Raw genomic sequence first — 22,912 nt, forward strand, 5'->3', positions numbered from 1 at the left:
TGCAACAACAAGCCGCCTTTGAGCCAATGGGGGGTGAGTTGTGTTTCATGAAAGTAGACTTATGTGCTGAACTAACAGTGTTTAAGCCTGCGAATTGTTCTGAATACGATCACTGGACGTGCTACTCACGCTGTCAGAAGGAGGTTAGTCTAACTCAGATGTCCCCCTCAAGAGCTTACTGACAATAGTCAGTGCCCCGTTGAGAGACAGCCCTCAGTTGCTTCTATCGGATATGTGTAAGTACGCAAGTGATCTGGTGGCAAGCTGAGATTAACTATCCTTAGGCGATCCGATAGACAGTGCGATTGCTACTGCTGGGTGTGAAAAGACGGCAACACCGACGACGAAGCTTGGGTCCCATTCTAGTCATGTTGAATGTTTTCAGGGTAAACCTTCACCGCTATCTTATGTTCATAGGCATTCAGAGGCTGTTGTCGAGCCCAGTTCAAGGCATCCGTGACAACGCAATTCGAATGCATCCACTATTCTTGTGCTTTCGTGCAGCCTTCCTGTTACTCAGATCTTGGCGTTTAGATACACCAGTCTCAAATAGCATCTGTTGTCATCTGGGTCGCATACTGCAGGTGTACGTGGCTCAGTTAGTGTGATCGCAAGCAGGTAAATGGGAAGCCGCTATGAGTTTCATAATCACATGAATTCGATTTAAATTTCCCATTATGAGATCGGAGGCGGCTTGAATGTCCGTGACCCTAAGTAAACAATGCAACCATGTTATGGAGCATTTGCCTTTCTCAGTAAAGAGGGGGGAAGTGTTTCTGGGCAAACGTGGAGCTTGTGTGATTATCCTACACCGGAAGCAGGGGAAGAAGCACGCGGTTTCTACTCATTGGTTGAAGATCGAAAGATCCATGTGCATTGCACGCGCAAGGCTGGGTCACTTCCAACACCTTGCACCAACAAGAGTTGGTCCAACCGCCCAACACGAACCATTATATTCCCCTCCCGCCCCCAAAGCTCGAAACTTTCTCTTTATCCCTCACTTTCGTACTTCGCCCAACGTTTGGTCGCTCTCGTCATACACTGATTCAAAACGGTTCGAAACTCCATAGAAGTCATGGCTGGCCATAACGAACCTGAAGCTGGGTTGGCTCCAGTCAATCTTTCCCCAAGCGGTACCCCACTCACTGGTCCACCGCGGCACGCGCCGAGCGGGCCTTCCATTCCCGTCGGAAACGAGCAAGATGAACAAGAGGAGCTGGTGCCTGACGATGTGGCACAGGTACGCCACATTGCCACACCCTCGGACTTCAAAGGGCGACGGCTCTAACCAAACCAGCAGGATGCAGAGACTGGTTCTTCAACAGACGATCAGCTGTAACATCTCCTGGTCAATCCGATTGGTTTCGCTTTACTGATAGACCGGGCAGCTCGTCCTACACCGCGTCGCTAACGTCCAGCGTGGTCGACTACCCCATCGAGAACGGTCGCCGCTACCATGCCTTTCGCTCAGGGTGTAAGTCATTTGATGTTGTCTTTGAGGTTTTGACTCTCAAGAAAGATCTGATACATAGCTTGCAGCATACTTCATGCCCAATGATGAGGTAAATCTCGCTATATCGTCGGAGTCGTTACGGCAACGTTAACCTCAGTAGAATGAGATGGAACGACTTGACTTTGCGCACAGTCTCACTACAATGGTTCTCGGAGACAAACTATACGTCGCCCCGATCGTGGAGGAAAACGTTCACAAAGTCCTTGACATCGGAACCGGGACAGGAATTTGTGAGTGCATCAGCTCCAAAGTTTCCTCTGAATGGGATGCACTGACCTCAGATAGGGGCAATTGAAGCCGGCGACGTCCTTCCTAACGCAGAAGTAAGTTGATCGCCATCGTGATGTACCCTTTAATACCGAAAATTCCATTCCATCGCAAGTTTCAGCATGTTTTTGCGAGGCTACTAAATAAAAGGCTAGATATGCGGAGTTGACCTCAGCGCCATCCAACCAGAATGGTGAGCTTTCCAAGTCCCAGCTTGAGAGATGCCCTTGCTAACTTTGGGGCATGTAGGACTCCGCCAAATGTCAAATTTGAAGTCGACGATGTTGAAAGCCCCTGGCTTGGCGACAGAAAATACGACTTCATTGTGTGTCGCTGGATGATGGGATCCATCAAAGACTGGCCAAAGCTGGTGAAGAGTATCTACGAGTAGGTGCCTTCTACGCCTGTCGTAGAAGATGGTTCGGCTCTGGCTAACGTGCCTTTCCCAAGAAATCTGAACCCCGGAGGCTGGGCTGAATTCCTCGAACCTAGTGGAGATTACTTCTCGGATGACGGAACCTGGACCAAAGACCACGCCACATACAAGTGGAACAAATCTCTTCTTGACGGCATCGCATCTACGGGCCGCGAGAGCCGCCCGGGTGCCAAGCTGGAGGGCTGGGTGAGAGATTCCGGGTTCGAGAACATGACATACAAGAAGTGCAAAGTCCCGCTAGGTACCTGGCCCAAGGACCCTTATTACAAGAATTTGGGGTGGCTGAACTTAAAATGCGTGACTGATGGTCTCGAGGGTTTCACCATGAGAGTCTTCTGTGGTGTTCTCAATTTCACCAAGGAGGAGACCATTGTGCAACTTGCCGAGGTTCGAAAAGAGCTGAAGGACATGCACACTTTCCACGCTTATTATGAGACGTAAGTTGGCCCTCCCAACATGCAAATGCAGACGCTGATGATTGTTGTAGCCACATTGTGTGCGGACAGAAGCCACTTGAGGAAACAGAATGATCAAGGAAAACTCTGAAAAAGATGCCCAGGGGAGATGATGTCGCTCTCCATACCGGCGAGACTTAGATAATAGCATATTGTATTTCAGATTGCACATCCAAAAAAAACCTGATTTACAAGACCTCTTTCCATCTGTGTAGCCGGTGTCGCGTAATCGAGAGCATCTGGGTCACCGATTACCCATATCAGTGCGTCTCCAACCTGGTGCAAGCTTTCCAAGAGCTAGGCTTTAATTGTCATACAGACTTGAGCTTTACTATGGAGGTTCCCAAAACAGAAAAACCGGCTAGATCTTCAAATTTAAACCTCAAAATATTTATCCGCGCAACTTGCCTTCGACTGCGTCATTTTGTTCATGACCCGACGGGTGGATACAACCTCGTTATGCTTATGTTAAAGTCCGGATGTGGGGTCGGGCAGCCCGTATGAAATCCTGGCTCGCGCCTGATGTTCATCTCGTATTCCCACATGGGGAGATTAAATCACTAAACATAGAACCTAGCACGGTGGCTCGGATCAGCCCCAAGACCATGAACAGACAGTAGAAGGATCTTGGATCTTGGATAAATAATAAGTGTCGTCCCCCAGACCAAGGGAATCCGCCTTTATCTCCCTACTGTCTTTCGTTTGTCCGAGACGCCTGTTCGGAGTTCCACCGAAAACATGAAGACCCCGATAGCATCTGCATTTTACGGGGCAGCGCTCCTCTCGGCCGCGGCATCCGCGGCGGGAGTGCCATCGATTGCCCGGAGGGCCGACAGCTCATCCTGCAAACTCGCAGCGAACCAAAGCGTGTATTTTAGCTCGGGGTTCGGCTACAACTACGATTGCGCGCCTAGCACAGGCACTTTAAATGCACTAATGCTCTTCATCGACTTTCCCGACCAGACCGCATCCGAAGCCTCACCCCAGGAAGCCTACGATGTCTTCTTCCCACAGACAGCAGAGTGGCTCGACAAATCTTCTTACGGCAAGCTGTCATTGAACGTCACCGCCGATACGACGCGATTTTACCGCATGCCGAAGAAGGCGACCGATTATCAATTCGAGAGAGGCCTGTCTCAGCAGATGCACCAAGTCTACATCAAGGATGCCCTGGAAGAATGGCTGAAGATCACCAACACACCAGTACCGGGCGTTAACAGCACCGAAGGCCCAATTACGGATGTGCTCTACATCATCCCGACAAGAAACGCGACGGCTATCAGTTTCTCTGCCACTCTTACTTCTTCTGTGTATACCTACGATATCAACTACGTCGCCAGGAAGGCTGTCACCATAGGCTTTGACACCTACGACGTATGGGGTTACAAAGCTCTCAACCATGAAACGGGGCACGCCTTTTGCCTTCCAGATCTATACCCGCTGCCATCGGGCTACACTGGCCTGTACACGGGAAACTGGGATATGATGGCCAATGTTGGTGGTCACAGTCCGGATTACTTCGCGTGGAACAAGTGGAGGTTGGGCTGGCTTGCGGACGACCAGATTGAGTGCGTAGTCACAGCGGCCGGAAGCAGCGCTGGGAATGCATCGGCGTCGACAACCCATAAGCTTTCTCCAGTGGAGACCGAGGGTGGCGTGAAGGCTGTCGTCGTTAAGCAGAACGAAAGAGAAGCATTAGTAGCCGAGGTTCGGTCGAAGAATGGCAACGACGAGAACGCTTGTGCCACAGGCGTGTTGCTGTACACAGTGGCAACGGACGTTGCCACGGGAGAGGGCCCGATTCGCGTTCTAGATGGAAACCAAGGCTGGGGCTCGGCTAGCTGCGCCAATGACGAGCTTGACAACGCGCCGTTGACCTTCAATGGGGGCGGGGCGAGCACATACACCGTGAAGGATTGGGGTGTTACCGTAACTGTTGTCGCACAAGAAGGTGACGACTACACTATTCGTGTAGATATGGCTTGATCGTAGCAGTAGCTTACCAATGATACCCACACGTTTGTTGAAGGAAGTGAGTAACTTTAGAATTTCTTTGTACATGAGATCTTTCTGCCCAGGCCGTCGAGAACGAGGCAATCCCCAGTGCCGCCAAGTGTTAGAGGTTGCCAATGTGAAGTGAAATGTGCAGGGAATAGTTGCCATTTTCAGATGGCGGACACTTGGCGTTTCTCACGAATCATACACGTCATGGGGCATGAACGGCAGTTCATCACACGGTTGATGAAGAACAGCGTTTCGTGTGCTCACAAGGCGTCGAATAGGATGACATTCTCATGAGTGGGGAACAAAGTTGCGCATTTTGGCGGAACCCAATGCCATTTTGTCGGTCAACGGTCGGAGGCTTTCAATCAGACAAAATACTCGAAAAATGGAGTCAGCATGAGACGAGCCGCTCATGCATCGTATTGTGGCGGTTGACAAACTCTGATGATCTGCTTCTGAGAGTGTGTGATCTTTCAAGCAACAGTCATGAATGCGGAGGTGAAATGAGCCCAGACCAAAGTGGACACCTCATTCGTTGACCCCGCGGCCTGCAATCACCATCAGCAGCTGGTTCTGGATTCTAACACCTGAGATTTCATCCCAGTGCTGCCGGTGGCTCTGGGGAAAGGAAAAAGCCACATTAATAGGGTCGACTCCCACGCGCCAGAATATGCTTGGGGCGCATGGTCTTGCCGAGTCAGTGGAGCATGACAAGTGATGAACCGCATCTCATCTCAGACTGAGGATGATTATCAGGACCTCTTAAGGGTCATAACAAATCGCGCAACCGTCTTATGAGGCCGAGTTCAGACGCTGAATCGTCTGGTCGCCGGCTCGTCCGATTGAACAGTTCGCGGTGGTGGATGACAAAGCTCGAGTCATATCATAATTCATCCCAGGTCGAATTCCGAAGGCGCGAGGCAGATCATACCACGAGTGAAGAGGAATGGAGGCGGACGAGTGCCTGTCAATAAGTGAGTCAACCCCGCTGCGATGGATGCATGGCTGGGATGACAGCCTGCCAGTCGCACATGACGCACGAGGGTGGCTAGGGCCGCATGGTGATAGCGTCTGAGATATTGCTCCTTGGCACTGATGCGTCTGAAGTCTGCGATCGTCTGAAACAGTAGATCTTATGGCGGTCGACGGAGCGTGGCCCACTTTCGCTGCCGCATGAGCCTGGCGAGCATCTTTCTCGGCAGACTCGATCAGAGTTCTGGGCTGATGGACGAAGTATGTCGGATGTTGGTTGTCACCCAGAAGAGGACACAAACTCAAAGAGAAAGATGGTGTGCTATCAACTCAAAGGACGGTATTTTGACTTGGTGACACTCAAATATGAACATTAGTTTCCAAAGACTGGTGTGAACATCCCAGTTCAAGCCTCAATAAGCTCAGGCGCTAGCCTCCACGAAGTTTAGTCGTCCCGTCATTTTTTGATGGGGGGCAATCTATCTAACCGTACACGTTAATTCCTTGGTTGCCACGTCCGACCAGGTAAACCGGCCAGAAGACCCGTTCAATCATAGATCTTGTTCGGTGCGACATGCCGAAAAGGGTGCCCCGGTCCACACCCCCGAGGGGTCTTGATGTCTTCATTTCAGGTTTGTCAGCCGCCAGCATACCGCCCTCCAGGAACTTCAACCGAGTTCAGCAAGAAATGGCAACGGTGAGGTGCATTTCGCCTACGAAAGCACGGCACAGCTTCTCCAACAGAGATAGCAGACCCCTACGCTAAGCCCTAAGCAGATTGCGGCAGAGACCCCTTACCCACCAGCCACCGCCGGCGACTTCGCGATCCGGACCTCGCGGGACGCGATCATTGGCGGGAAGACTGAATCAAGCATTTTTGCTGTGGGGGGCGGGGCCCAGTGAGCGAGCGATGTGACGCATGGGGGAGAAGCGAGCGACCCAAAACATTACCGCCCACACCCCGGTCGAAACTCGCTCTATGACATCCTGCGGCTCGGTTTGTCTGATCTTCCGCCTCATCTTGCCGTACACATCGCTGTCTTGAGTCTGAACTCTTTGCCGCCTTGCAGTTTGTCCCCTCCAATCCGTCGCAACGTTATCCGAAAACTCTGCCCATATCGCGACCCTTGTCGCAATAGTTGAGCGGCCTGGTCTCAACAACAACACACGCGTATCTTTAGCGACAGCCAATTTTGCTGTGAGCGGTTTCGTCCCTGGTCGACACAATGGCGACCTTGTCGTGAAATCCTCACTCTACTGCCTCATTCGCGGTTGACTTGGCCATCATGACACTCAGACGTGGACGTTTGTCGCGTCTTGTCACTCTTCCTCCACCCCCAGGTTACCCTCCCCTGCACATGCCAGACCAAGGCTTCGGGCCCAACAGCTTCCTGGACCTGGCCATCTTTTCTGGTCCGTTCTAACCGACTCACTTCGTCTCGTGTCGTATCACACCCTTCGATGTCGTCCCCGGGGTGGTCCATTCGAGTGACCTCCTTGAGTCTCATCCCTCCGCTTTGCCGGCATACGCTGGCCAAGGATGCGGCTCATGCTCTCGACCGTCTGAATTCAATGATGTGCCAGGGATGTGCTCTGATCATCTTTTCCATCCAATGTTTTCTTTATAAACTTGACTGATCTCCTTCTCGGCACCAGATCTATTCTTCTTGGCTATAGCTTCTCATCTTCGTACGACATTCTCTTCGCCGTTTCGATTCATTCTTTCACCACGAGTTCTGAGAACTCATTCCATTCTTTGCATCGGCTTTGATTGCTCTGCGTTAACGTTTTGCCTTATTCTCTTTACCACCCTTTTTTCAATACTACTTCAGTCGAAAACTGTAGGCAGAAGGCCGGTCTTTTCTGTTCGAACTTCACTCGACGTTGATAATCATCAATTTCGGTCAACATGAAGTACCAAGCTGTTGCGTTCGCCGCTTCTTCCCTCCTGGCTCTCGCCGAGGCTGGGTCTTACCACCGCCACCACCATGTTCGCCGCATGGCCAAGCGTGAGGTTCCCCAGGAGCACTCTCACGAGATCTTCCTGAACATCACCCGCGAGTTCCTCAACAAGCAGAACCCCAAGGCGATCGCCGACCCCGTCTTCGGTCTTCTCGGCGATGGCGCTGCCAAGGCCGGAGCTGGACAGGTTACCAACCTCGCCTGCCTGCACCAGGAGACTGCCGACCAGGCCTTCACCAACGCCAAGGCTGAGAAGGATATCCGTGGTATGTCTGGCGCCCTTGTCTACGCTTCCCTCGAGCGCAACACCGCCGGTATTGGTGTGGCCTCCGCCGCCTGCACCGACACCGCTGTCAACCCCGAGATCGCTGCCATCAAGGCTCACCAGGATCCCGCCACCGACAACGCTGCTGCCGATAACAAGGCCGTCACTCTTGAGCTCGCCAAGCAGCTCGCCTCCATTGGCGGTGACCCCATGCTCGCTCTCGAGAGCGGTACCTTCGCCCCCGGCGAGAAAACAGACACCACCTTCAAGGGTAACTCTTGCGACGACCAGAACGACCCCAACGGGTGCATCTTCACTACCAAGACTCTTGTCCTCGACGCCACTCCCGATGAGATCAACGCCGCTGTTGCTGGTATCAAGTCGACTATTACCGGCGGCACCGGTGAGCTGAAGGCTACCCACATCGACATCAACGGCCTCAAGGTTGCCGGCGGCGGTACTGCTACTGGAGCTACCAACGGAGCTGCCAACACCACCTCTGGAACTGGAAGCAGCAGCAACAGCGGCAGCAACAACACCGGCAACAACAAGGCCAAGAACGCCGCTGCTTGCGCTGCTCGGTCCACCAGCAGCAACGCCCAGGCTTCTGCCAACAACTCTACCGGCAACGGCAACACTGGTAACACCGGCAACACCGGCAACGCTGCCGGAGGCACCAACGTCCAGACCTTCACCGGCTCTCTTGGCGGCGCCCCTCCCCCGGTCATCCAGACCTCCGGCACCCGTCCCTTCTCCGTCAACGGCGACTCCTTCGTCGGTAAGAACGCCGCTCTCGGCCGCTCTTGCGATGTTCAGCACAACGCCTGCGCCAACGCCGCCAACAGCGGCAAGCTCACCGGCGGCGTCCAACAGTGCGAGGACCAGAACACTCAGTGCCATGCCGCCATCGGCAAGCGCAGACGTTCCCTCAGGATGCGCCAGGCCTCCGACTTTGGTTCTTGCAGCGACCCCAGCATCGAGTTCTCCAACGCCCTCAAGGACCGCCAGGGCCCTGGCTTCATCGCCACCAACCAGCAGGACTTCAACCACGGCTCTGCCCAGAAGATTGGCGTCATTGCCGGCTTCATCTGCCAGCGTCTCCAGGACAGCTGCAAGGCTCCCCAGGCCACCATTGATAGCTGCAAGGCCGCTGAGACTGCGGCTACCGCGGCCACTCAGGACCAGGCTGCTGCCGATGCCTTCAACAGCAAGCTTGTTGGCGGCTCTGCCGGTAGCTCCAACTCCACTGCTCGCATTTAGACGATGAGTATAGTTGTACCTTTCAGGGTCAAATGAGACGGATGGGAAAGGGATGTATCCTATGATCGGGTTTACATTGGCAAGATCGTGGTTTGAAGGGCGGCATCAATTGTAACAAGATATCCTATGTATGAGTCAATGTCATGGATTGGTACCGATGGTTTCTCGGTCCGGAGTCTCGGTGATAGTTCAATATGAGTTTCAATTATTTAAACTGAGTCCATAGTCTTTTGTGGCCATGTCGACTGTAATGAAAAGAGACTGTAAACGGGCTTGCTGCGAGATCCTGAGTTCCAACGACCTTCCCAACAGGGCTGGACACCACATGCATCACTTTGTGGTTTGTATTCGAGTCTTTGACCGCATGCTGAGTACATACAACATCACTCGCATGGGGTTAAAGCACTCTAGCAATCCTCTTCGTGCGACTGTAACCAAGTACGAACAAGCTAAGTCGCGGTCAAGTTGAATGGTAGACATGCAGTCCCAAGAAACATAATCAGTAAGGTACGTAACCGGTGCCCCAAGGATGCAACAATGCAAGGATGTCCGGGTAGGACTCTCTGGCCCTTATTTCTTTCACCATAGTGATATTCCATTCACTCTCAGCCCACTGGACAAAGTGAACCTGACGGCATTACGCCAATTACCTTAACCGTGGGGCCCTTTCATTCAGCATTTCTCCCGACCCAGACCTCAGCCTGCCTGGAACCGGGTTCAAACCTCCCAAGGTTGCATCCTTAGCCCCGCAACAAGGATCGATTGAGCTTCGTGGGCCCAACTCTCCACTTATGAAGAATTCTGGCAACTTATCATTGAGTCTATCCAACGCTAATCATCATCATGTTCCGGATCAAGCAAGGTGCGTTGATTCGTCCTCCTCCCCTCCCTCCACACTTTAGCGCCCATTTTAGCAGTCGATACGTGGCAACGGTGCCTAGAACATTGAGGCTTTGAACGCTACCCATCTACCAATAATCGACGGATTGCGATTGAGGCTTGACAGACGATGATACTTTTTACAACCTAGCAGTCATAAAATGTTGCCAACGATGAAGATACGGCAATCATCTCTTCTTCGCGCTCTTAAGGGCGTAGCAACTGCCACCAAGACCGGAGAATCCGAAGTAGAGTCGATTAAGCGGTGGATCTCATCCGCTTCGACTGCGGGGGATCCGGACGGCGAAGGTGGAGTGAAAGGTCTTTCGTTCGATGAATGGCAGCGTAGCCTAGAAGTCGGTCTTCAAGACGAAGGCGAAGATTTGCAACAACTGGCCAGTCTCACCCTCGCCATCGCATTTCTTAGAGAGACATGCCGGCAGGATCGGCCGGCCCACGCGGACAAGCTATCGCGATGCTGGGATCTAGTGCACGGCGCCCTTACCTGCAAAGCCCTCACCCGCGATTTATTTACGGCATCCCGGAGCGCCCAAGGGTCCTTAGCTGTGCCCCTCTGTAGCCTTCTAGAAGACGGTAATATCGACGAGCTATTCCGTCTCCTCGTCTGGCTACTGGATGGCATGCGTGGCAATACGGAGTTCGCGCTTCACTCTCACTAGCCTTTTGCTCAGAGCTGGATATTGGCGGGAGAAGGGAAAGACCTCTTATATCGAGTCGAGCCCGTCGGCGAGGCCGAGCAAGCAACGCATGTTGAGTACGCGCTTGCGTGGAACGATGCCAATAGCAAGAGTCACAGCGCCGCATACAAGACGCACCAGGCATATTCGATTGTCCAGAACACCGGAAGGCTAGTGCGAGCAACGGAGACGGCAGAAGCGGTCCATACGCGAAATAGTAGTTATACAATCCCGGCCAAATCGTTCCATCGTACCGAAGTAGGCCCGGATGTTTTACACGCTACTCTTCTCTTCTTTGACTCTCATCGGGGATTCTTCAAAGACGCCGGTGTCCTCGGGCCCAAGAACGGCAACTCATTCGCGCAGCTCCGCGACCCGGCGGGCATCACCCCGTTTGCCTTGGCAGAGAAGGTTGAGGCGGTCCGCTCATGGGAGTTTCACATGAACGAGGGTAGACAACATGCTCAACGCATCGAGTGGGAACATGCCCTGCGTTCCTTCAACAATGCAATCGAGCTCTGCAAGTCTGACAAGTCCTTCCCGAATGCCAGAAGATATAGGTACTTGGTTCTCAGCGAGCTGGGCAACACCAACAGACGGTTCGGGAGATACGAGACGGCCAAGAACATCCTGGAAAGCTCCACCACGGAGATGGAACCGAGCATGCAGAGAGTCGAGTTCAGCGGCGAGCTGGGCGTTATGTACCGGCACATGGACCGTCTGGAGGATGCGAAGCGGGCTTTCGAGATGCAATACGATACCGCCAGGGGACTTGGCCTCGAGCAGGAGATGTGCAGAGCCATCGGAAACTTGGGCATGGTAAACTACCAATTGTCTCATCAGTGCAAGGACGACGGGCTTTTAGATTTGGCGATCAAGCAACTCGCCGAGCGAGTTAAAAGTGCGCGCCGCCTGAAGGGGGAAATCGAGAAACGCAGTGGCCCGAATGTCAGAATTACACACTTGGATATGCTGAATACATGGGAGACAATTGGCTTAGCACGGCTCTCGATCTGTCACTACGCCCGGGGAAACGTCCGAGGAACACCGCGGCTACCTACGAGAGCTGGTCGGCGTCGGCGCAGACATGGAAATCGTCGACGAGCACGGGCACACAGCGCTGGATCACGTCGTGTTCAACGGCGACACGGAGACCGAGGCGGTCGTTCTCAACGGTCTCGGGAAGAAAGGAGCGACGAACATCGCCCAGCGGCAGGCCGAGGCCCGTCTGAGGAAGGGTTACCGCGAGCTGTTCCAGGAGCACATGCGGCCCACGCTACTCGGCGGGGGCGGGGACAAGGTGCGCGATGTGAGACGGGTGTATGCCGACGCGCTCGCCACGGACGGCGAAAAGGGGAAGATGTTCGACGTGTTCAAATTTATGCGCTGGGAGGACTTTAGAAAGTTTGGCAGGCTGCCGAGGTCTAGTGACGGGCTGGCGCGGGAGCTTTTGTCGCGCCCGGCCGAGACCGTGGAGACCGGTGCCGAGTTTGTGATATTCTTCTCGTACCGGTGGATCAACAAGGAGCCGGGCGCCAAGTCGCCAGACGACGGGGCCCACACGCAGTATCGGCGGATGCAAACCGCGGTCGAGCAGTTCCTGTGCCTTTATCCTACGGTCGACCCGAACAAGCTAGGAGTTTGGACGGTGAGTTGTACCTGCTCTGATTTTCACACAACGGAAATGAGGCTCACTTTCCCAGGACTTTGCATGCGTTGATCAAGATGAGCCGAGTGCCGGTATCTCGGCACTACCCATGATCATTGCACAGTGCGACGCAATGATCAGTCTCGTGGATGACCAGTACTTCGATCGGGGCTGGTGCTCTGTGGAGGTGATGATGGCGCAGACGCTGAGAAACGCATATGGAATCTCGTGGCTCGAACATGTCCACCAGGACGAGCACGAGTATGGCTCTGGGTGGCGTTTAGGAGAAGCGGAGAACCGTGAGATCGTTATGAAAGACAAGCTGCTGACATACGAGGAAGACCGCTCAAAGGTTTTGTTTTTAGAGAGACAAAGCAAGCTTTTGGGATGAGCGTCGTGGATCGCACACTAGATTCAGAGTTCAACGCGGCGCAATACTGTACCTTCTACCAGTCATCTCATTCCATTATCCCCATATATATTGACGATGAAGACGCACCGCGGAACCCCTAATCTGGTGTCAATGGCATCGACACAGTGAAGTGCCATCATTGCTTCGTGAAGTCCTAGTCATGCGCCATATCCTCGCAAATTCCTATACCCACATCATTGCAAGGCTGATAAGTATATTGGATTCGATGATGAGAATCATGAGCTGCTGCTTCTGCTGCTGTTTGAGTAGCCAGGAATATGCGCAGTTTAGGCAAATTGAGGAGAATCACGAAGCCGATACTACCGCCATGGGTAGTTTCTTCATGTCGGAATGGTACATGCCGGCCGCTACGGCTTTTGTTTCTAGGTGGATTAAAAACCTGATATGTTAGAAGGCCACAGGCAGAGGCTTTGTTTGCTGTTTAGGCATCGGACACATAACTAGCAGTACGGCTTCACAGCATCTCAATAAGTTCACTACAACGTCCTGTTTACATTTGTGAACTGTGGTCACATTCAGACTTCGAGACAAGACGTGAACAATGCTTAGATGTATGTATTATTGTATTTGAAGTGCAGGACATTTTTCGCTCAATACGGCACTACTGTCCCTCGATCTCCTTGACAACTCTCTTGGTGGTCTCGTCGAGATCCTCGGCTTCAAGACCAATCTTGGTCAGGTCAGTGACCTTGTCATTGTAGTCACCTCCCCAGCCAGCTCTCATATGGTTAACATAGAAGGAAATCAGACCAGCGACATGGTCACCCTTCTTAGCAGCCTCCTCGGCCTGGGCAACAACAGTGGCGGCGTCAGGCTCCTCAATTTTCCAGTCCTTGTCCGTGGTACCAGTAGCACGCTGAATGCTGTCGAGCATGTCGCGCTGGCTGATGTAGAACGACTTAAGATAGAAAGGCTTGTTGCGGTACTTCTCAAGCTCGGCGTCGGGCAGGCTCAGAACACCAGCGGTACCCTTGCCGGTGGTGCCAATGTTGGTAGTGATAAACTTGGTCTTTCCGCCATCGTACAGCTTGGCGGTGCGGTTCTTGATGTCGATGCCCCAGAAACCGGCGCCCATGGACCAATCGTACCAGGGGTTGTTGACAATAGCGATCCAGTTGGAGCCGAGCTCCTCAACCAACTTGCGGATCTGGATCTTGCCCTGGAGAATAGGGCTGGAGTCAAGCAGCTTGGAAGGGTCCGGCGCGGAGCCGTACTCGGTGGGGAGAATCCACTTCACACCGGCCTTAGCGGCGGCGCGGATGAGAGGCTCTTGACCTGTTGCATAGCTGGAGAAGCCGAGGGCGAGCTGGACGACATCCTGGCCTTGGAATGCGGAGACGAGGAAGGACTCGTCTTCGTAGCTTCCCTTCTTCACGATCACACCCTCGGGGAACGTGGCAGTTGATTCGGTGCGGGTAACCGCGGTAATAGTGTGGATGCCCTTGGCGAGGAGAGCCTTGAGGGTGCCGCCACCAACGTTGCCGCTGGCACCGACAATGGCGATCTTGCGTCCCTGTTGTCCAGACATTTTATAACGACTAAAGGTTTGATAGTTTGTATAGTTGAGGTTGATGTAAGACGTCGGTTAGGCAATGGATTTAAGTCCACTGCTTCGTTCGTTTGCGGTGATTGGGGTGGTGGAATGCTAAGTTTTGGCGGCTGAGGTATATTGTTTTAGGGAGGATGTTGATGTTCTTGAGTACTGATGCAGAGGAGTGAACCGGTTTTGGGGGAAGAAATGAGGTCTTTTTAATATTCCGATCACGCCTTTGAAGTTCAACCCCATGTCCATGTCGACATCGACAGATCGATAATCCATGGCTAGTATGAGCATTTGCTTCCGAGATGCGTCAGCGGATCCAGATCAGTTCAGGCTTGACCCTGTGGCGTCTTGCAAGCCAACAAAGAGCACGCGCGCGGTTTCGTCGTGGGGTTCGGCCTCCCACTCCCCTGGACTTCACTAAAAGACACAGGTGGCCCACTGACTAATGGAATGCAAGATTTCTAAGCCCACTATTTAGACCTACCAATTACAGGGCATTTTGGCATTGTTGGCCGGGATGCGGCCCTTTCGGGTACGATGGCAGTCCGAGCCGGAGGTAAATTAGCATGTTCAGGCCTAAACCAAAATCCTTCCGGAGTTTGCACCGATCTTTTTGGGGGTCAATTAGTCCCCGATAGCTCTCGAATGTTCGCGGTGAATAAGCTTGCACCAGCCCCATTGACAATTGCATCCATGATTGAGTCTCATAGTGTGCTCTTACGCTTGAAGCCCCAAGCATCTGGAGGCTTCGCAATGCACACCCTCGAGCGGGGCCTCATGCTTCTCGTTAATTGTGTATAGAGGATGTTTTATTTGCAACTTAGAACAGGAAAACGGCTCAAATTAGGGCTACGATCTTGGGGGAACGTATTTTGAGATGCTGCCCACATGTTTTTGACATTTGTGGCTACCTAAGTAAAGCCACCCGGCCACAGCTGGCAAGCGGACGGATGCATTTTGAGCCCGCCGTCGGCTTTTCGCCGTCAATTACTGCGTCCAATACGGAAAGGTCAAAGTTCGTGATTGACATGACAGGTCGAATGTGCCGTACATGGTCTCATCTGGTCGGGCCTTTTTGAAGACAACTAATATCTATTACGATGTCAACGAATGCGCGCCACTCGGATTCTTTCAGTGACCATGATCGCCGGATCATCGACCGATTTCAACCCACAGGCCTGCGGCTCCTGTGCCATGGCCACAGTGAAGGGGGGGAGCATTCGAGACCAAACCCGGAAGTGAGATAAGGAGATGCCATCAAAAGAATCGCGACAGCCACGCACCCGAGGAACAGCGGAGACGCGGCGGAAACTCGGCCGGCTCATCGCCGTCAGTGGATCATCTGGTGGGGACGGCTTCCGCAGCTACCATACCCAATCAGGCAACAAATCTCTGATTGGTCAAGGCGGGGATTGTGTTGGAAGCCTCCTGTCAGATGCGTCGTCTTGGTACCACAAGTGAAAGACTTGAGTGCACATGACGCTTGAGATTCCAGGTAGACACCGGAGATTATGCTGTACGGATTCCGAAAAAACAGGAAAATGATGATATCCCCGAGACGGAGGAGTGTTGCCAGAGTCCAGCAACAGCTATGAAAAGATGAGAGTCGCTCGAGATACGGGAGATGCAAAAGTGGCAGACATACCAAACCTACCTTTCGACTACTCTTGCCCTGAACTCTATCCTGAATCTTTCCCAAAGTCGCCATGGATACCATAGGCTTCATTCGTGCTCAGCGACAAAATCTTCCCATCATCCCAACAAAGAAGACCTGTGCTGGCAAAACCTACGTCATTACAGGGTCAAACTCTGGCATTGGCTTTGAAGCGGTCAAGCACCTTGTCAACCTTGGATCAGCTCGTGTGATTCTCGCCGTCAGATCCATTGAGAGAGGTCAAGATGCAAAGGCTCGCATCGATGCTTCCACCGACAGACCGGATGTCACCGAAGTTTGGCAGCTTGACATGTCATCATATGACTCCATCCGAGCCTTTGCGAAGAAAGCATCTTCGGAGCTCAGCCGTCTTGACGGATTGGTTGAGAACGCCACTGCAGCCCTGGATGAGTGGACAGTAGCTGAAGGCATGGAGACAAGTATTATTGTTAACATCATCGGCACAGTCATGCTGGCACTGCTTCTTCATCCAAAGTTGATGGAGACGGCCAAGACTTCAGACTCGCAACCCCATATCGCGGTTGTTACATCTGGACTTGGTTTCACGCAGCCGGACTTTCTAAAATACGCAGACAAGGATGTCTTTGATGTCTTGAATACCCAAGGAGAGTCTCCCATGGAGAAAAGGTACGTCACAACTCTTCTAGCTACTCTTCACTCATCAAAACAAAAGGCGGCATACAAACGGCTTACTGACTGAATGACTGCAGATACTCCGTTACCAAGCTGGTTCAGATACTTGCCATCCGACAACTCGCGACCATCCTACCAGCGTCTCGCACCGGCGTCGTCTTGAACCTCCTCAATCCCGGGCTTTGCAACACCGGTCTGGCGAAATATGGCAGAATGGCCCTACGGCTTCAGGTTTGGATGATGAACGCGGTGATTGGAAGAACTCCGGAGATGGGGAGCCGCACGATCTTGCATAGCATGTTTGCTGGGACAGAAAGCCATGGGCAGTATATCTCAGATTGCCAGATCAAAGAGTGAGTGTACATTATGAAGCATGGATGGGCATAAATGCTAATTTATACACAGCCACTGGGTGCCCGAGTGGGTAAAGAATGAGAGCGGGCAAAAGTTTCAGCACATGGTCTGGAATCAATTGGCAACCAGATTAGAACAGATTGAGCCAAGATGTGTGAAGAACCTGGTCGGTTGATATCTTCACGAGTTGGGTTGCTCTTTTTCAGCTGCTGAAAGCTCAATACAAGAGCCACATTTCTAAGGACTCCTATGAGCGGTTAACTGGAAGATTCTGAACCTTTTCCCATGTTACTTTGCCTTGAGGGCAATGAAATGAACCTATCCAAGGAAACTGTCGCATCTCTGTTTCAATCTGCACCCAGTCCTGTAGTCCCAAAGTTTTGATTTCCAGGTGCAGAAGAGGGAGGAGCCATGAATCATCCTCTAGTTCAAATACAGAGATGTTTCCCAAAAGTAGCAGCCAAAGTCTGACTTGAGCCGAGCATGAGAAATTGCCTAGTGCCCCTTGTATAACGCTTTTAAGTTCGTGTCGAAGCAGATCGCAACGCAAGTGACGTTGACGACCGAATTGAAGCATCAGGCTGCTGATGTAACACGCCAACCCTGAAAGACATGCTTTCTGGACTATGCTAAAAGTATGAGCCTCTTCCAGTCGTGTCCGAACCAGTCGATGGCAGAGAGATACTAGCGTGCCCTGGAAGTCGTAGGAGGCAAGTGTCGGTCTCCGTTTCTCACAGATATCGTTGAATATGAAACAGCATCTTTCGATGTCACTGACAAGTTGACAGACCGCAGATGATGCACCTTGAAAGATGATAGAGAGAGTTCCGGGCACACACCCCTGTGTAGTTGCTAATTGCTCCACCACGTGTTTGGGTATCTCCATGTAGGGATATCTTGGCCAGGAGTTTGTGTGCAGAGCATATTGCACATCAGTCCTAACATCAAAGTCAGTCCTTTGCCACAGTCCCCAATTCTATTGACAGCTCACCGGCATATCTTCTGTAGTACCTCCAAGTTGTCCTCGAAGACGTGGATGCCTCCACGAAGTTCAATCATCTGATAAAGCCCTCTCAGGTGCACGTTGTACTTTTCGAGATCGCCCCTGACAGATTCCTGGACACTGAACATGCATGCGAGGCCTATGGTTGTGTCAGATAAAGCCTCGGTCCCAGACAACCTCTCATTGATCATGTTGAAAGCTTGGTTGGTGTGCAGTATGGCTTGCTCTGAGTCCTTCTCTGACCGTTGAAAGAAGTCGAGGCATGTCGCAACCGTAGCAAGTGATACATGGAAAACTATTGGATGTTAGGAAACCTGTCTCGCAACCCAATTCACTACACGAACAGGCTTTATCGTTGATAATGTATTGAAGCCATGCGGACTTGAGAGGGTCAGATGCGTGGCATATCTCTGGTGGATAGATAGCCTCGCCGACGACGCTGAAGACTATGATAATGCCATTAGCCAAGCTTCGTGTCCTAGCGCGATCCATACGTACACTGATGAAGCAACAGGCGCGTATGTGGTAGTAATTCTGCCCCTGGCGAGAAGTTTGAGATGTCGTTTCCAACCATGCGTCGCAATGATCCTATCACTCCCGTAGGTTCGACTGTCGATCTCTGTGTCTGCTTGGCGCCGTGGACGCTCTTTCGAACGCGTCTTGATAAGGTTTTTCCGGCATTTTTCCCCTTCATAACATGACTTCTGGCAGCCTTTCGGCTGCTCCGGGTATCATTTCCAGCTTCAACGAAATGGAATTGCATCTCTGCATAAGCCGATCGACGCCCACAGTTGTTTTACCCGTCGTTATCGGTGCGAATCATGAGGGGTTCGGCTACAGGCAGGCAGAAGAGAGAGAGGGTGGAGATGACTGGCAGTCAGTTTAGAAGCCTAGAGGCTGACGCGCGAATGAGTTGAAGACGGCAACAAGCCGGGGTTAATTCGATTAAACCCGACCACTAATCAAGCAGCCATCCTCAGGAATTTGAACGCGGCGCAGCAAGGGCATTGGGACTTCAGTCATCGAATATCCCCCAATCATTGACATTCTCCTGGATAAGCAAGAACATCCGGGATCAACAAGTGGACCCCTAGAAGGAGCAACATTACTTATGCCACCCGTGATAAATGTAGGCTCTTCACCTAAGGTAGTTGTAATATGCCGAGCCTGGGCTCATTCGTCGCCCCGAGCAGAACCCCTTAAAAGAATTCTGAACCTTCGGCTAGATAGCAGATCATTGCGTTCCTAGCACTAATGAACAGGAAATGGGCCATGAATTTGTCGCCCATGCATGGATCGTACATAACCTCCACGGAATTTCCCCGCACATCCACCCCGGACGCCAGTCACCGCCGAAAATGCTGGCTCGGGTTCTCGGGCCCTCAACATGCTGGAGTTCCCCCGCAGCCAAGGAACACAAAATAGGAACGCGCTAATGAAGGGGTTACCCCAACAAGTAACCACTGACACGTCTCCATGACCTCGGCAGACACGGTCTGAGTCGATGCAAGGGAGCGCAGGGCGCCGGCTTGTCACGGCCTTCGCGGGTGAGGAGACCCATAACGCAGCCAGCCCCCAATCTTGATAAGAATAATGCGGGGAAGCGAGTCGGAGGCTGCGATTCACCAACACTCTCATTTCTCGGTCAGACCCCCTTCAACTCAACTTACTTCACGTCACATCCCCAAGCTCTCTTCATTCCGCGTGCACTGGCCCCTCTCCGAACGCCGCCAATTGCCAGTTCCGCGCGGGCCTTCACTTTATTTTGTCTTTTCACTGTTCCCATTCAGCCGGATTGGGCCTCGTCAAAACATCACCCCCCCCCCCCACGATTTCTCATCAAGTCCTCGTTCATGAACGCAACGCAGCTTACATGATACAGCTTTGCTCATAGTGGAAACAATAATAACAAGACACGGAAACAGACTCACAGCATATTTCAAAATGGCAACAATTGTTGAGAAGCGGGGTGGCCAGACCATCTACCGATCTCCCGATACAATTGACCTTCCAAAAGTCGATTTATTAACGTTTCTGTTTGGTATGTGTTACCATCGACAAGCCCCACGTGCCTTACTGTAGACATTTCAGCCTTCGATACTGAACGCGGTCTCAGATTATCCCAATGAGAGACTCAACGACGACACCATCCTCCACGCGGAGGCCGCAGACCCAAGCAAGTCTATCACCAAGGGGCGTTTGGTGACCACCCTTAAACAACTTGCTCATACCCTGCGCCATAAATATGGCATTCAAAAAGGAGATGTCGTTCAAGTCATCTTCACCGGCCACTACATGGCTCCGACCGTCTTCTACGGCATCATGGCCGCCGGCGGGTCCGTGGCAGCGTCAACTCCATCTTCGTCGCCGCCTGAAGTCGCCCGCCAGATCAACCTGACCGAGAGCAAGATGGTCATCTGCAGCCCTGATCTCAAAGCTCTAGCCGCCGCTGGAGGAACGGCAGCCGGCCTGCCTGCAGGCCGCATTCTCTACATTGGCGACACACACGAGTTCAAGCTCTTTGAAGCTAAAACAGACAAGGAGGTACCGCTGTCAAAGGAACAGCTGGACTGGGAACGCGTCACGGACCAGACAACTTTGGAGAACACTGTCGGTTGCTACATCTACAGTAGTGGTACCACTGGCGTCCCCAAGGCCGTCAAGATTTCGCACGCGAATATGATCGCCCAAACAATGTTCATCTCCACGCCCACTATCGAGTACTACACGAAACGTCCCGGTCCCGGAATAAAGTACATTACCCTCGCTCATCTTCCAGCAGCCCATATCTCAGGCCTGCAGGCATACATCGTGAACCAGACATTCATGGGAGGCGTCGTCTACTGGATGAAAAAGTTCAACTTCCCAGAGTTTCTCGGTTACATGAAGAAGTACAAAGTCACAACATTCTTCAGCGTACCACCCATCTACCTCATGATCGCCAAGTCTCCTCTCGTCACGGATCAATTTGACTCTGTTGAATTTGCGCTCACTGGAGCAGCGGCGCTCGGAAGGGAAACGCAAATAGAAGCGCAGAAAAAAATTGGAAAGGGCAAGGGAATCCTCGGCCAAACTTGGGGCCTCAGCGAAACAACGGGCGGCTTTACTATTCTTCCTCGACATATGACCGACGATACCGGCAGCGTTTCCCCGATTGTCGCGAACTGCGAGGCTCGGCTGGTGGATGAGGAAGGCAAAGACGTCGAGGTTGGAGAACCTGGCGAGATGTGGTGCCGTGGACCCATCGTGACGAAGGGCTATTACAAGAACGAGCAGGCGAATAAGGAGGCCTTCGTCGACGGCTGGTTCTGCACTGGCGACAGACTCTCGTTCAAGGATGGCAAATTTTATTTCGTCGATCGCAAGAAGGTAGGTCCTCATCCAGCATACCATCACTATCGCAGTTATCGAATATTGACCGACATGAAATTTAGGAACTCATCAAGTACAAAGGATTCCAAGTTGCTCCGGCAGAGCTAGAGGCCTTGTTGGTGACCCACCCAAAGATTCAGGACGCAGCAGTCATTGGCGTGGATGGAGAAGGGACGGAGCTTCCAAGGTTGGTAGCGGTCGAACTTTTACTTGACAGAGAACCTTACTGACAGCTTCCGCAGGGCATATGTTGTGGCGGATAAGAACCAAATCTCGGCAGAGGAGATTGCTAAATGGGTCGAGGGACAGGTTGCCAGCTACAAGAAGCTGCGGGGCGGGGTCATTTTCATAGATGCTATCCCCAAAAGCCCTTCTGGCAAGATTCTGCGAAAGGACTTGAGGGCGTTGGTCAAACGCGAGACTTCTGCGAAGCTCTGAGGCTCATCCGGAAAGCTGTGTGTCGGGAAATTCTAATGGCAGTCAGACGAAGAAGCTTCCGTGATGCTTTGGTAAATGGCTATCACGGTACTACCTTGGACATTTTAAGTTAGCAGAAAATGGAAGCGGCTACGAAGGGTTGTCTAGAGCTTGTCCACCTTGTGCGTTGAGCTACGTTAAGGAGAAAGGATACAACTTGTTTCAAACCATTTTGTTCATTGGGACTTGGGTATATATTTCTTTCCTCTTAAACAGCAAGTGCACTTTTCTTTCTTCCAACCATTTATCGCATACAATCCTCTGTTGCATACCATTGTCACCGCTAACAGCCTCCATCGCAAATACCACACACCCTATTCTATCAACATGGGCCTTCGAACGGTGCTCGGTAATGCCATTGCAGGTATCAAGAGCGATGTCGAAACCGCCGCCTTCGTTCTGTTCAACTGCAAAATCTCACGACCACATCGCAGGCTTCTACAGAGATCTTGCCATTGCGACGCGGGCGACCGGACTGGGGTTGGCTATCAAATCAACCCGGGCGTCATTCCCATTGATGCCCCTCCGCCATACTCTCCGTCGCCATACTCCCCGCCTTCATATTCACCATATTCCTCACCTTCATATCCACCATACCCCCCGCCGCCGTATAACGGTACGAGAAGCAGATTAGATACATTCCTCGACGACTTCTCCTACTACTCCCCCGAGTACTGAGAAGACGGCACGATCCAATCAATTGATATGTGTTGTCTCTACACCCTCCTGAGTCAACTCCGCCGGCCGTGGCATGATGAGCTCGGATAACGAGCCGAGGACCTGTTGCAAACAGGACACCAAGTACGTCTCTGGAAAGAAAAGCTGGCCAACCCCCCGTTAGACTGTGATCAGCATGGCTATGTTAGGGATCTCAATCAAGTAAGCTTCGTCTAGACATGTTCGAAGGCCTCATTACAGCCCGGCTAACGCTAGGTAGCAAACCCTCAGGACTTATCACGTCAGTCTATTCGGACCTCTCCATTTCGACCACTGCATACGAGGGAGGCAGCGAGACAACATCATCACAAGCGTCGTCATTTGGATGTCCTTTCGAGGCACATGC

The 22,912-nt window shown here is 52.2% G+C and overlaps 8 protein-coding genes across 8 annotated transcripts; 6 read left to right on the forward strand and 2 right to left on the reverse strand.

Moving 5' to 3' along the window:
• Positions 1 to 1,075: 1,075 nt before the first annotated feature.
• Positions 1,076 to 2,746, forward strand: LAE1-2 (Secondary metabolism regulator LAE1; the record flags this gene model as incomplete). The annotated part of the gene is made up of 10 exons (XM_037326534.1): positions 1,076 to 1,240; positions 1,301 to 1,335; positions 1,389 to 1,474; positions 1,540 to 1,562; positions 1,614 to 1,743; positions 1,799 to 1,836; positions 1,936 to 1,973; positions 2,030 to 2,167; positions 2,231 to 2,653; positions 2,704 to 2,746. 10 exons carry the CDS (start codon positions 1,076 to 1,078, stop codon positions 2,744 to 2,746), a joined length of 1,119 nt encoding a protein of 372 aa, XP_037175016.1.
• A 663-nt stretch (positions 2,747 to 3,409) lies between these two features.
• CGCA056_v011289 (uncharacterized protein) lies at positions 3,410 to 4,657 on the forward strand (the record flags this gene model as incomplete). The annotated part of the gene is made up of 1 exon (XM_037326535.1): positions 3,410 to 4,657. The coding sequence occupies one exon, from the start codon at positions 3,410 to 3,412 to the stop codon at positions 4,655 to 4,657; it is 1,248 nt and encodes a 415-aa protein (XP_037175015.1).
• A 2,899-nt stretch (positions 4,658 to 7,556) lies between these two features.
• Positions 7,557 to 9,134, forward strand: CGCA056_v011290 (uncharacterized protein; the record flags this gene model as incomplete). Its single annotated transcript, XM_037326536.1, has 1 exon — positions 7,557 to 9,134. The coding sequence occupies one exon, from the start codon at positions 7,557 to 7,559 to the stop codon at positions 9,132 to 9,134; it is 1,578 nt and encodes a 525-aa protein (XP_037175064.1).
• A 1,052-nt stretch (positions 9,135 to 10,186) lies between these two features.
• CGCA056_v011291 (uncharacterized protein) lies at positions 10,187 to 12,750 on the forward strand (the record flags this gene model as incomplete). Its single annotated transcript, XM_037326537.1, has 4 exons — positions 10,187 to 10,636; positions 10,694 to 11,659; positions 11,712 to 12,359; positions 12,415 to 12,750. The coding sequence occupies 4 exons, from the start codon at positions 10,187 to 10,189 to the stop codon at positions 12,748 to 12,750; spliced, it is 2,400 nt and encodes a 799-aa protein (XP_037175653.1).
• Positions 12,751 to 13,393: 643 nt separating this feature from the next.
• Positions 13,394 to 14,320, reverse strand: CGCA056_v011292 (Isoflavone reductase-like protein IRL1; the record flags this gene model as incomplete). Its single annotated transcript, XM_037326538.1, has 1 exon — positions 13,394 to 14,320. One exon carries the CDS (start codon positions 14,318 to 14,320, stop codon positions 13,394 to 13,396), a length of 927 nt encoding a protein of 308 aa, XP_037175719.1.
• Positions 14,321 to 16,041: 1,721 nt separating this feature from the next.
• On the forward strand, positions 16,042 to 17,172 carry atnD-0 (Short chain dehydrogenase atnD; the record flags this gene model as incomplete). The annotated part of the gene is made up of 3 exons (XM_037326539.1): positions 16,042 to 16,637; positions 16,721 to 16,996; positions 17,049 to 17,172. 3 exons carry the CDS (start codon positions 16,042 to 16,044, stop codon positions 17,170 to 17,172), a joined length of 996 nt encoding a protein of 331 aa, XP_037174903.1.
• An 812-nt stretch (positions 17,173 to 17,984) lies between these two features.
• On the reverse strand, positions 17,985 to 18,574 carry CGCA056_v011294 (uncharacterized protein; the record flags this gene model as incomplete). The annotated part of the gene is made up of 3 exons (XM_037326540.1): positions 17,985 to 18,295; positions 18,345 to 18,446; positions 18,499 to 18,574. The coding sequence occupies 3 exons, from the start codon at positions 18,572 to 18,574 to the stop codon at positions 17,985 to 17,987; spliced, it is 489 nt and encodes a 162-aa protein (XP_037175649.1).
• Positions 18,575 to 19,944: 1,370 nt separating this feature from the next.
• CGCA056_v011295 (putative acyl-coenzyme A synthetase) lies at positions 19,945 to 21,810 on the forward strand (the record flags this gene model as incomplete). Its single annotated transcript, XM_037326541.1, has 4 exons — positions 19,945 to 20,041; positions 20,117 to 21,369; positions 21,435 to 21,559; positions 21,615 to 21,810. 4 exons carry the CDS (start codon positions 19,945 to 19,947, stop codon positions 21,808 to 21,810), a joined length of 1,671 nt encoding a protein of 556 aa, XP_037175650.1.
• Positions 21,811 to 22,912: the final 1,102 nt, after the last annotated feature.

Source organism: Colletotrichum aenigma (assembly GCF_013390185.1).
Source record: "Colletotrichum aenigma strain Cg56 chromosome Unknown KSG_Cg56_contig07, whole genome shotgun sequence".
NCBI classification, from domain to species: domain Eukaryota; kingdom Fungi; phylum Ascomycota; class Sordariomycetes; order Glomerellales; family Glomerellaceae; genus Colletotrichum; species Colletotrichum aenigma.